The sequence below is a fragment of the Meles meles genome, chromosome 3 (assembly GCF_922984935.1).
Source record: "Meles meles chromosome 3, mMelMel3.1 paternal haplotype, whole genome shotgun sequence".
Lineage (NCBI taxonomy): Eukaryota > Metazoa > Chordata > Mammalia > Carnivora > Mustelidae > Meles > Meles meles.
In genome coordinates this window covers 81848457-81862397 of record NC_060068.1, presented here as the reverse complement: position 1 = coordinate 81862397, position 13941 = coordinate 81848457, and the positions used below count along the sequence as shown (strand labels likewise).

At 38.8% G+C, this 13941-nt stretch overlaps 2 protein-coding genes across 6 annotated transcripts in view; one reads left to right on the top strand and one right to left on the bottom strand.

The window, feature by feature from the left end:
* Nucleotides 1-3191, bottom strand: part of CERT1 (ceramide transporter 1) — a 108503-nt gene extending 105312 nt beyond the window's left edge. Inside the window, exon 1 of one of the 2 annotated variants that reach the window (XM_045999339.1) lies at nucleotides 2672-3191. In XM_045999339.1, the coding sequence (XP_045855295.1) occupies nucleotides 2672-2767 (96 nt within the window). In that variant the 5' untranslated portion in view covers nucleotides 2768-3191. The remainder of the gene's footprint in view (nucleotides 1-2671) is intronic. The other variant, XM_045999338.1, reaches the window with a different exon arrangement.
* Nucleotides 3192-3367: 176 nt separating this feature from the next.
* The window catches only part of POLK (DNA polymerase kappa), a 72184-nt gene continuing 61610 nt past the window's right edge, over nucleotides 3368-13941 (top strand). The window contains exons 1-2 of one of the 4 annotated variants that reach the window (XM_045999331.1): nucleotides 3537-3716; nucleotides 11259-11367. The gene's annotated coding sequence lies outside the window, so the exon portion shown is untranslated. Of the gene's footprint in view, nucleotides 3474-3536; nucleotides 3717-8567; nucleotides 8705-11258; nucleotides 11368-13941 lie in introns of those variants that run through there. The other 3 variants (XM_045999332.1, XM_045999333.1, XM_045999334.1) reach the window with 3 other exon arrangements.

The following is a 13941-nucleotide window of genomic DNA, read 5'->3' as shown; positions in this document are numbered from 1 at the left end:
ATCCAGTATTTGTGGAACCTAAAGTAGCTCATCTGGTTACCTGCCTTCAGCTCAGGTCATGATCCCCAGGGAACCAGCCCCATGTTCATTCTCTCTCTTCCTCTCTCTCTCAAAAAAATAAAATCTTAAAAAAAAAAAAAAAAAGTGATTCCATAGAAAATATGCGTCATAGGTATTTCCATGTATTTTAAATTACCACACAGAAAAATAAAAAATTTGGACTGGTGTATTTCTAATATAAGTTTATGCCCTCTGCCCATTCCAAATTCATTCCATTTGCAAGGGGAAGAAACAAAACACATTAGTATTCAGACTTAACTACATTACCCAATTAAAGGGGAAAAAAAAACAGCTGCTGAGTTATAACTCTTGAATAAATTACCAGGTGAATACAAACAGATCAAAATATATATGTACTTTAAATTTTAAAACATGTTCTCAATATAAAATATTCTTTTAAAAAATATTTTATTTATTCATTTAACAGAGAGAGAGAGGGAGAACGAACTCACACAAGCAAAGGGAGCAGCGGCAAACACCCCACGGAACAGGGGACCTGACTCGGGGCCTGACTCAGGACTGGACCCCAGGAAACTGGGATCACAACCTGGACCAAATGCAGATGCTTAACTGACTGAGCCACCCAGGAATCCTCAATATAACATTCTTGATTAAAAAGCTTCCAGAAATCATAATATATAATCATACATTGTTAAATTTCAGGGAAATTTCCATCATAGCCGTTAACAAAAATGCCAAAAATTATATTCCTGTTGATTCTACATATGCAGCAATATCAAAGTTATTTACCTACCATAGAAGTGATCAAAAGTATGTTTCTCAATATTTAAATATCAAGGAGATAGTTTTTCATTTTTTGTCATACTGTACCTACTATACTGCTATGCAAACAGTGAATACTCAGAGCATTGGGGACTCTTTCCACCAGTCACCCCTCAATCCCCCAAAACAGTAATACCAAATAGATCGAAAGTTCAGACTGTTCTGTAAAACACTTACCACCACCAGAATACTAGCTTGGAAGTAAGCTTTCATTTAATGAGATAAGTGATGAATCTACCAGAATTCAGAAGCAAAGAACACACCTGAAATTCAACATTACAATGTATACCTACTATACAATGTGTTAAGTACAGATAACTAAATTACAACCTACATTCAACCTAAAGAAACCCTACGGAGCTTCACTTTACTGAAAGCCTTTCACTGCAATTCCAATGATGACAATATCAAGACACATCATGATTTGGGGCGCCTGGGTGGCTCAGCGGTTTAAGCCTCTGCTTTCGGCTCAGGTCATGATCTCAGGGTCCTGGGATCGAGCCCCGCATGGGGCTCTCTGCTCAGTGGGGAGCCTGTTTCTCCCTCTCTCTTTGCCTGCCTCTCTGCCTACTTGTGACCTCTCTCTCTTTCAAAAAAAAAAAAAAAGACACATCATGATTTTTCTGCCACATAAATAAAAGTTAACACTTTGCAAGTCTTAATTCTGACATTCATGTCTTACCTAACGCCTTTTTCACCACTTTCTAAAGATAATAGAAAAACCCAGTATGAAACAATTCCACAATAAATGTCCAAATGCTTAGTGAAAGTATGTCTAATGGAAGCAGGGTAGTTTCTTAATAGTCAGTGGCTGCACATGATCTTGTATCTTATGACCAGCTTTGCTGAGGGACTGGCATTTCTAAAACTTTAACAGGAAGAGAGAAGGAAGTAAAAAAGGCAATGTGGGTGTTCTCATAGCAAAAACTTTAAACGAAGAAACAAGCCCCAAACCATGTACTATCAAAAGAAAAAAAAATCATCCATCTTCTCTCCTAAAAAGGGCCTCATCTACAACTATGTACTTTGCTAAAATTTTGAAAAAGGGTTTTAAAAATTTTCAGGAAAGATAAGATGTGTTTTCCTTATTCTGGCCCTTTGTAAAAAAAAAAAAACAATTTTTTTTTTAAAAATTAATAGTTCTCTTCTTCCTGGACTAAAGGTCGGCTTCTATTCTGACATGTCCCAAGTTACTATGAATATTTCTCGTACCTATCACGTGCCGATTCAATAGCTCTTTTCTGAACTGGGGAAAAGGATGAGGGAAAAAGTACAAAAGTCCTCCTCGCTGAGACCTCTCACTACATCTAACTTGGCACAGTTTACCACCTCAGATTTCCGCACCATGCCCAGTTGCTCCGGATACTGTCTACAACACCGCATCCACAGAATCCTCCAAACCTGCTCTGCATCTCCGGACTAACCTCGTTTCAAGAGTTCCAATCTGCACTGCTCCCATACCCAGTCGTTCGCACACTGCTGTTGCCCAATCCGGATTCCTAACCCGGGACAGATGTCGCTGAGTCCCAAGTCACGGTGCGCATCACATTCCCAAACTAAATCCGGGGTTGGGACACGTTTTCCCCAGTCTTCGGCCGCCACCGCCGCCGAGTCCCAGGGCAAGCGAACAGGACAGTCCCCTTCTCTCCCCCCCACCCCCACCCTGGCACTCCTGCGGCAGTACTCAGCCCCGCACCCCGGCACATTCCGCAGCCCCCGCCCCGGGACAGTCCGTGACTCCCGTCCAACCCCACCCCATCCCCTCAGCGGCTCGCCTCGCGGCAGGTGGAGTCTGAGCAAGGGGCCTTCCGACCCGCGGGTTGCTCACCTTGCTGAGGACTCCGCAGCGCTCCACAGGCGGCCCGGACTCCGTCTCCGGATCCTCCTCGGAGCCCGACGAGTTCCAGCTCTGGTTATCCGACATGGAGGCGCGACAGCCGATCAGGAGACCGGCCCCCGCTCCCTGAGCTGCGCCGGAGGAAGCGCCCAGTACCCGGGGTGAAGGGCCGGGGGATGGCGAAGGGAAGAATGCCCGCTCCGGCTTGAGGGGGAGCTGGAGGAGGGACGAAGTCTGGCCGCTGCGCCGCCGCCGCCGCCGCCGCCGCGCCTGACACCGAGCGGACCGGGGAAGGAGGACAAGCGGCGAAGGAAGCCTGCCCTGCCAGCCGTCAGCCGCCGCCGTTGCCGTGACCCCTGCGCTGCGCCCGGCGCCACCACCCGAACTCAGCCCCTTCGATGCCAACCTCAAATAGAAAAGGAAAAGGAAAGAAGAAGGGAAGAGAAAATCCAGCTGCAGAAACCCAAGTCCACTCACACCTCCGCTACCGCCGCCATCTTCCTGCCTGGCCCACTATTTACCCTCCCCTCCCCTTTCCCCTCCCCTTCGTCCTCCCATTCTCCCCCTGCTCCCCGCCCCGTCCCCCTCCCAACGTCTGACGAAGCACGCTGAGGGCTGGAGGTCCCCTCCCGCACCCTACCTCCGGTTCTCCCGGATGACGCAGAGTGGAATGGTGGGAGGAGCAGAGAAAGGAGGAGGGATGGAGTCCCCGTTCTGTTGCATTCTGGGAAGGTCGCTGCTCCGTCAGGCGCGCAGCGTCCTGGGAGTTGTAGTCGGGATCCTGAGGCAACCGGTGAGTGTTCCGTGCCGGGAAGGCTGTCGCCTTAGGGACGGGTCAGATGGTGGTGGGCTTCGTTTGACAGTTGTGTGATCCGTCCCCTCGGCCACCCTTCCATCTCTGCCTAGCGTGTTTATGACGAACCTGCAGAACTTGCGAGCCCGGACGTGAGATAACTCTGCTGAGGATGCCGGGCCTGCCTTCCACGGCCGTTTCCTGAAAGCCCCGGAGCATCTTGCCGCTTTCCAGGGTGGGAATGTACGGGCGCTTCTACCTCAACCCGCGGGCCAGTGGTTTGCACCCTCTCTAGCGAAAACGGGGTTTCTGTCCGCCAAATCCCCTCTGCAAATGTTGAAGTTCTTTTTATCTCGCTCTTTAGAAGTTAAACTTCAAACTTGAGCTTTCCCGCGTTTGGAGGAAGAATTCTCAGTCCCTTCTCACCAGAGCAAGCACTTCCTATTGTTGGATTTAGTGTTCATTTTGTTGATAGTACTTTTGAAGATGTCAGAGAATAAATAACGTTTGAAGAATTTTTAAAGTAAAATGAGAATGTGAAATGGTAGACTGGAGTTTATTCTAAGTTGTAGATGAGTACCTTCCCGAAAGCCCGGTTAACCATCTCTAAGGACCTGTGTCTCTGAGAAATAGGAAAGGTTGTGGAGTAGAAACTTCATTGCGTAAGAAAAACCAAAATGCAATAGTCTTACTGAATAGTAAGAGATTAGGCAATAGGAGGCTGTCTTTAAGACTAGAATTGAATTAGTAGAAAGAACGACCAATAGAAGAGCTAATGGATCTTTGTCTATTTTTGCAGAAATTATAGGGATGATTTTTATTGTGAGTAATTTGTAGCTTCAGTTCTTTCTCCTCTTGTTTGCTACTTTTACATCTTGTCAATTTCCTAATAATTGCCAACAACAAAATTCATTATTAAAGGTTTGAAAGGGTACCTGTGTACTGGAGTACCTGGAGAATAGAAGTGAAATTTTGAGTATAAGGGAAAAGGCACAATGGCCAGAAATAACTCTGGTAGCCATGGAGGTCAATTTAACTGGGATTTTCAGGGAAAAAAAAAAAAAAACAGAATGACAGGGAATGTCTCTGAGAAGTACCTACGATATCTTTTCGTTCCCTTAAATTGATGCTTATGCATGCTGAATTTGTTGTAAATAGGTTACAGATCATTTTTCCATTGTGAAATCAAGTAGTAATTCATAATAGAAAGCCATTCAGATGAATAAAACTTGAGATAATGCTTTTGAAAATACTTTGACAACATGTTAACACATAATCCTAAGGTTGTCATTCAAAAGAGAAAACAGAAGAAACCTACTTAAGCATATTTTCCTCTTTATTGAATTACTAAATTATATCTTTGGAATTTTGAATAGTGTAACAATTTTTACTTTCCCATTGGTTATCTAATATGATTAGATGTAATATTTGATTCTTTTGAGCTCTAGGTTTTAAAAGGACATTAGTCTTAAGGAAATGATTGTGAATTGTTGAGAAATCCACTTTATAATGTGATTTAGAATCATGGGGGCATAGTCTATGTTTATATTAAAATTGAACTTTCTGTAGTCTTTTACACATTTCTAAGTTGTGTGTGGTTGCAACCACCAGCACTTACATCTCTGAGGTTCCCACTTAGTAGGAAAATTGCTTCACTGTAGCAGTCTGTTTCTAGCTATAGGGTTGAGGGAGAGGGCATTCTGAGAAAAAAAAAAAATTAACATACATGAAGATCCCATGATAAATGTTGAAATGAATATATTAGACTGCATATATTATTTCGCTCCCTAGCATGTGAGACCCATGGAGGCAAGAATTTAAATTTTTTTCATCCATTTTTTCCCATAACTTTTCTCTATCCTTAGTCCCTAGAATAGTGGTCAGCACATAGAAGGCTTTCAATATAATTGGTATTATATTCCTGTCTTTCAATTAATGATTTAATGAACATATAATTTGCAAGATACTCTGCTGATGACTGGGTGATTTTAAGATAGTAAAAAGTTAAAAGGGGGCCATAGGGAGCTCTGCCTTACAGGAGATTATAACAGAAAACAAGGTAAGCAAAGTACAAATGTTACTTTAATAGCTGAGCTATTGAGTTTTATTTATTATTTATTATATATATTTATTTAGTTAGTTTTATTTATTATTGAGTTTTGAGCTGTTGAGCTATATGAGTGTTTGAAAGAAGGTAACCTTTATTCCTACCACTTGACAGTGACAAACCCTGTTCTCTAACCCTCTTATCTAATCCTCCTCCTGGATCTTTGTAGGCCACTTGCCCCAGGTCTTTTCAGTTAAAAACAATGGCTACTTAGAATTCTAAAGAAGAAAGGATTGTCCTTGTTTGCTTATCTTTCCACCAAGTTATATAAACTATTCAAAATAATATAACTTAGTAGATTTTTATGACTTGCTACTGTGTTTATGACATTCATGGTGTCCCCTAAATGAAGTTCAGAAATTTAAAAAATGTAAAAGCTTCTCTTAAAGCCTCTCTGCCTTTTCCAATTTAACCAGAACTACGTGTCCTTTTAAATGCTTTGTTTCCCCTGTTTTGAATACTAACTGATGATACTAGCTTCTCTTCAGTGTTCCTGTGAGACCTGTTCAAGAACTGCCACTATGGTGATTCATGTGAGTTCAGAGTGAGCAAGCAGATAGTCCCTGGGTGTGAATCTTAGCTGGCTTCATCCTTAATAATCACATGAATTTGGATGTATATTTAATAAATACTAACTCAATAAATAACATTATTAGTTAACCAGTTGCTTTTTATTATCTATATCCCAAATATCCTGCTGTTAAATGCATTTGTAAATGAATATTTGCGTAAGTACATCAAAATGGATATTCATTTGTATGGTGGTGAATGCATCTATGTTCATGTCTGAACATGTAAACACTAGTTTCAGAAATGTAAAGGACTACAAGAAACTCGTATGTTTTCATCTTTTGTGATGTTATAAGGAATTAAATTACTGAAAATAACCTTACAAGTGTATTCACAAAACTGGATATAGTGTGTAAAGTGGATAAAGGAATATCGAGTATTCCTTGATACCTCGATTGCTCCCCTTAGTATCTTAATCTTTTGTGTTGGTGCAAAAAAAAAAAAAAAAAAAAGATTGCATTTTACCTATTCATGATCAACATTTTGGCATGCTTATCTTCCAAATAAACGGTTTTCAGTTAAACGTAGATCTTAACGGGTATATTCATATCTAGTGTAAGCAACCCAAGTGTACTAGTGTACTAGTCTATGAATGAACTTTAAGGGATTGTCAACTTTCTAAAAGAAAAAGGTAAGTGATTCAGCCAGCAAAATCAAGTGTATTCAAGAATAGCAGAGGAATTGCAATTTGGGGCAAGCAAACCATGGTGAACCAAGGGCAAATCCAGAGAACAGAGGAGAGCTTCAATTTATAGAGGAAAGGTGGAAGTCTGGAGGGGTTATTTTGAACAAAAGTTCGTTGGAAGAAAATGAGAGTTGGAAGTGGTGATGGCCTCTCATCGGCTGCAGGAAAGGGCAGGTTGCTATTAGCACCAAAAGGCCATCTTCCCTCTTCCTTCCAGACTGTGCAAGTTAACGATGAGTGGTCAGTTTTTGAGAGCCCTCTCTTCATGGCTTTCCAACTCCAATTTTACTCGAGGTTTCCTTAACATATTTTCACATTTCCCCCTTTTGATAAAGATCTTTCTTTAAAAGCAGTGCTGATCATGTGTGGGTCATCTGTTCCTTATTAGAATAATTTTTGTCCCTCTGTGCCAGGAAGGGCCTTTCTAGGTGTCATGTCCCACATTGGAGGGAAGTGCACAGATTGGAAACTGTTAAGGCCACATTTGAGTAAGGAGAGGGTAGAATGGAGAACTCTTCAGGCATTTCCCATCTAAAGTCTGTATCTTACTGAAATTTTAAATGTTGGAGATCCCCTTTAGAGTACACCAAAGTTTCTACAAAGGTTTGATAGGCAACAGGTATAAAAACTAAAAATAATACTAAGTAAGTTGGGAAGAATAATGACCCCCGTTTGTGTATTCTAAATCAGCCCAAACCTGAAGACAACCAGCTAACAAGATCAAAGGACCATAGACAGGTGGAATTTTTTGAAGTCAATATGCTTGTTCTCTGGGGTTTTCTACTTCTCCAGAGGACTTTATCTATATGCAACAGGTGGTGTTTGCTATTGCATAAACATCTTGTTCAGCAAGTAGGTAATCAAGGGCTATGTGATTATCCAAAACAACTTTAATGAGACAAGTGATCATTGTTGACTTACTATTGCCTTAGTGCTGGAATCAGCAAGTTTTCCCAATCCCAGAGAGAGATTCCTAATCATTCATTCCCTGGCATGAACACCCACCAATGGGATAAGCGCCTTTATGATGGAGGCAAATCAGAGTAATGTATAACTCCTGGGAGTTCCCATTTAAGGCAGCAATGAAGGTTTGATGCAGAAGACCAATGGGAGGAAGAGTAAAAGGCTTCAGATTTATTGTGGATATCCATGGGCTAAGTATTGGCCTCCAGTCTGACAGCTGTGTAAACATTGGGCAATGAATGGCCCACTTTCCACAGGCAGATAAAACCAGGTTGTACACGTAAGACTCCTATGAGAGTTTGATTAATAGTGCTGTTAGTTGGGATTATTCAATTGGCCCTTTGAACCAAGTGTCAGTGGTGTTTGGGGAATAATTAGGGAGAAACTATCCTGTTCTGTGGACTTTATTCTTGAAGGGTATACAGAGGGGGCTTGTTTTATTACAAGGGAGCTTGTAATAAAACTACTAAAGTAGTTTACTTTACTAAAGTAGTAAACAGGAAACCGTATAGGTAGAATAAATGTGGTTAGTTGCTCTGAGAGTTATGATAGGGGAGAGTTCAAAGCAAAGTACAGGAAAACCTGGTTGTAGAAGTTTGACTCTGTAAGAAATATCTGGAGGGATGTGGGTATGGTTAGTGGTCATGGAGATGAAGGAAAATTTTGCTACGGGGAGGACTAAAGGGTTGCAACTCCTGTAGACAGATCCAACAATCAGAAAGTTTTCCCCTTTTTTCAAGAGATTGGGAAATTCTAATGAGGGCTTTGTCTCTCCAGGATAGACAAGGAGAAAATGAGGTGAGAAAATGCAGAAAGAAGAGAATAAACAGACCTGATCCTGTCATCTTGGGGAGTCTGTCTGCTTCAGTGTCCTATGCTTCATTTCCTGGAAATCTTCAGTTTAAGGTCAGCTGTTGATGTGCAGGTCCAGTCAGGGTTTGGAGCTTTCTTTAGATGAGACACATGAATCTGGAAGCCAACTCTTGGAGTTTAGTGGCCCAAGGATGGCCCATAACACTTGATAAGGGCCTTTCCAGTGAGGTTGAAGAAAACCTTTTTGGAGATGTCTTTTCCAAGAAATGAAATCTGCTGGTTGCAGAGCATGGTGTTGCAGGACTTCATCTCCCAGGAGTGTACTGTGGAAAGATTGCCCTACTAGAGCATGATTATTTTTGAGGGATGTAATTCAGTCTTTGCAATACTGAAATTATATCTTCTTTTATTAGGTGTGGGTCTGAAGGAAGCTAGAGATATAGAGCACTCAGTAATTATTTCAAAGGGTGAGAGTTTATGAACTCTGAAGGGGTGGATCTGAGGTTTAGGACCATCAGCGATACTTTTGGCCGAGGGAGTTGGATGGTTTTCACAAATTTTGCCAGTTGAATTTTGGTGATGCTTTTGGTTGGTTTGACTAGTTCTAAACACTGAAGATGGTAACAATGAAAATGCTGTAGAAGTGGCCAAACAGCTCAGACTTGCTGTAATATTTGGCCAGCAAAATGGGTTTCCCCAGTCACTGTGGAGCTCAGGAGGGGTTCCTCCCATAGGGATGATTTTTTTCCAATAGGATTTTAGCTATTGAAGAAGGGGTAGCTTATCTATGTGGAAAGAATTCAAACTAGAGGGAAAACATACAAATCGTTAACAAAACATATTTGTATTCATGAGATAGACATATCTGAAGAGAGACCATTTAGAAGACCTCAAATAGTCCTTTGGGCAATTGAAAGTGCCCAGGAGCAGTGTGAACAGGTTTCTTGAATTGTTTTTTGGTGAGGCCCGCTTGCTATTACTGGACAAAGGGGAAGCCTTCTTCCAGCTGGACTATGCAACCTTTCACAAGTGGTACATGCATGATAGTCCTCCCTTCATGGCTTCCTTAACACATTTTCAGAGGATCTATCAGATTTTTTGAGTAACAGAATAAACTTTTGCACTTGGTGGAAAAAAAAAAAAAAAAAGACCAAAAACTGTTCATAAAATCTGGTTGAATAAAAACCTTGTAGTTAATCTGACCAGATTATGTGCATTCTTTACATATTATTGGTCCCCACAGCCAGACAACTATGAAATTTCTCTCTCCTTCCTACATATGCTTTACTGGTTTCTTTCTCCTCATCTCTCCCTTTCCCCTGCATTACTATTGTTGATATGTATTGTATATAACTATCGCCTGTTAATATTTTCCCTCTTGTATTCCTTGTCTACCATAGCAGTCATTGGCAGCAGTGATGGGACAAACAGTGGAAGGAGTAGGTGAGAAATAGTGAGAAGCTGGGAGGAAAATAATCTATAATGGAACCTCCCATTCTGTTTTAATTGACTCTTGAATTGAGAAGGGAAGATTATGTTACTGTTATTTTTAATTCTTACTTCAATCCTGTTTCCTGCCTCAGTATCCCAAGAGCCCCCTAATCCTTTCACATTTTTTCAGGCCCTGTGATTGCTCTTTTCTTCCTGGTCTCAAATCTAGGCTTGATGTCTTCTTCCTACTCTTAATCTCATATTTTTGTTTTCCTCCAAGGGGAATAATTATGATTCTAAATGATGAGTAGTATTAAGTTAGGTTATTCCTGTTATGGAGATGGATGTTTAAGTAGGCACTGCCAATAATTGCTTTCCTTGCTTTCTTTTTTCTTCCTTCTGTTTTCTAACCACCCACACTCCATTTGGATCAAAACACTTTTATTAACATCAATTATTATTTTATTATGTTCATACTGCTAGGTCTTATTCTGTTACTCTGATTCCTAAGGTGACTTTGCATATATCTCTTGGGTTCCCTTGTGTATTGATTTTTAACATTTTTAACTCAAGGACAACTGTATGGGGTGTGGGGGGGAACTCATTGATACCTTAATGCACTGCATGTTGCTACTTAGGAAAATGTCACATCCCATAGAAAGTTCTAACATTTGGCAGTAAGACAGTGATTTTAGAAACAGAATTTATAGAGCTACCCTTTTGCTTTTTTTTAAACTTGTTTCCTGTTGTATAGAGGATATTCCAGGCATGTTCCAAGCAGAAATATTTTTTCTTACTATTGAATAAAATTGAAATTGTATTCCATTATCTTTTATTTATATCTGTTTGTTGTTGTGGGATAAAAACTTGTCAGGAGTGGTTAGTATTTCATAGATTTCACTATAACAGTAAAAAATCCTTTAGTCTAAAAAGTACACAGTGCACATCTATAATAGATGAACAGTGCTATAAATACCCACTCTCTGCATGTACACTTTCTTTCTGTTTTTAACCCTCAAGCTTTTGAGTCTCTAGATTTTAACCTCTTTACTTACATTGAGAAATTCACTTTTTAATATGTTGAAATCCTACTGTATAAGCAGTGTGGTATTTTTAAATATTGGTAGGATCCTCATAATGGTTATTTTGTAAATGTGTTTTGCTTCCTGTTTTTCTCCCCAGCCCTTTCATTGTTTCACTTTTACTGTAATTTCAGATCCTCTTCTCCTTAGTCAAGTAAGCTGAGAAATACTATTACAGAACTATACATGTTGTTATGGTGATACAGTTTATGAATATACAGTTTATCTTCATCCTCATTTAAGGTATTTATTAAGACTTCCTATGTGATTGTCCTGTAGGGTGCTATAAAAATAGATCTATACCACATATTTCATAGATTCATTGCTATCTAGCATTGTACTGTCTAGGAATACAGGTAATAATTAAGTGTGTAACGATATTGATATGTTTTTAACAGTGCCAGTATTATTAAAGAACAAGTAAAGATTTAAATTGCTTGTCACATAGTAAGTGTTCAGTAAATATCTAAGGAGGAATAGAGTAAGTGTATGTGGTTGGTGATTAAAGAGAAGCTGTAGGGGCGCCCGGGTGGCTCAGTGGGTTAAAGCCTCTGTCTTTGGCTTGGGTCATGATCCCAGGGTCCTGGGATCAAGCCCCACATCCTGCTTTCTGCTCAGCAGGGAACCTGCTTCCCCTTCTCTCTTTCTACCTACTCCTGATCTCTATCTGTCAAATAAATAAATAAAATATTTAAAAATAAATAAATAAATAAAGAGAAGCTGTAGGAACTGCAATTAACAAGGCTCAGGAGAAAAAATTACTAACAGGTTAAAATTAATGAGAGACTAAAGAACCAAATTCCAGCATGGCTTTTTGTAAGGAGTAAGTATCACTTGTTAAGAACCTACTCAATAGTCCTGTGCCGGCTCTATGCTTGCACAGAGACTGCTTAAAACTCTCTCCCCCTCTCCCTTTGTCCCTCCCTCCAAATAAGTAAATAAATAAAATCTTTTAAAAAAAAAAAAAAAAAAAAAAAAAGAACCTACTCAATATTAGACATTGCTTTAGGTTTATTATGTTTGGTGTTCACTCGGCACAAAAATCCTGCAAAATAGACATCCTTATTTACATATAAAGAAATTAATGCTCAGAGAAGTTAACTGAGTTGCCCAAAGTCATAGCTAATTAATAGTCTAGTTAGGACTTTGAAACTCAGAGACTTATAATATGTACTTTCAATATATATAAAATTGATTTTAGACTCAAAAAACAAAAACAAAGACAACTATTATCCTGAAATGATTAAACATTTTAGACTCTTTTAGAGCCTGATTACATTCTGGGTATATTGCATAGTTTCTCTTTAGTTTGAAGTTTTTCTTTTGAAGAAAATTCATCCACATACATTTTTAAGCTGCAGTAGTATATTATAGAGACAGTTTACAGGGCTTATCTGTGATAACTAAAGGGGTGTGCTAGCAAGTCTATGTTTTATCTATAGATAATTTAAGTGATTTCTTTTGCAATTGTTCTTTTATTTAATGTTGATAAGGGAATTATGTATTGATTTAACTCTTAGTATAAGAGTATTTCTCAGGAAAAAATAGTCATTTGTATCTATCATTTTATTTTTTATATTTTTGAGTAATTTTATGAATAATCTTGAGAAGTAACAAACAAGAGATGGTGAACAACAACTTCATTAGGGATTACAATAAAAATTGAATCTTAGTAAACAAATTTTTATTCTATATTTTTCTAAAATGAGTAATGAATGTCCTTTGAAAGCAAGTAGCTACTCTTCAATTTTTATGCATGATCCTGGATCTTTCCATCTTATAAATAAAAATTCCAGGTATAATACGCATCTTTAATAGATTCTAGCTTATCATTATGTCTGGTTCTTTATCTTGTGCTTATAACATCAAAATGCAATAACATTGAAAACTTTGACATCTCATAATCTTGTTGAAGAGAAGACATCCATTTTCTTTCCTCCATAATTATAAAATATTTTCATTCTTATATTTTAAACACCACTTAGAAATACAAGTCCAAAAAGGTTTTCATTTCTACATCATCTGTTTCCTTCCTTTCCCCTTTATATACACATCTGCCTTAGACATTTGCTGACTTACAAGTCATATTAAGTAACTTTTAGTGTATAAATATCATAAAGGATGAACTGTCATTTGTCCTGTTAACAAAATGGGATGTTCCAAGTTCTTGTTGCAAAATACTCTGTGATGAGTTCCTTCCTGTTGAATGACTAACTGGATGGGAATGCCATATTTGCTTTTCTTACAAATTCATTGTTTACTCATTGATTCTTAAATTTGAGAAGATATCTATTTGAGTCATCTGAAAATTCATACTCTGAGATTTTGTTTTTAAGATCAACTTCACCATCATTATAGTCAAGAGTGCGATTAGTTTCTTTACATTCATCTTCCTATTTGTCTAATAATTATGAAACTCTTCTGTCAGTTTTCTTATCTTTGCCAGTATGGGCAGAAAGTGAAAAATTCAGAACTTTCAACTATGTTTGGCTTTCATTAAAAGCTTTCATCATTGAAAGCTACCAAAACCCAACCCCCTGCAAAAATAGTGTATAATAGTGTATATTATCTGTATTTTTCTTATACTTTTCCTTCAAAGATGTAATACTGTGGGCAACACAATTAGAAAACTGAAGGATGATATAATAGTGATAATTTATTTCACTGCCAGGTCATCTTTCTGATGATTCCATTATTTTACTTTCTTATGATTTTATCTTTTAGCATAAATGATTAATAATTCCTAGGATAATTAAATAGCAAAATATTCAAGATATAGGAAAGTAAGTTCCCTAAGATACCATAATGTATCTTTCA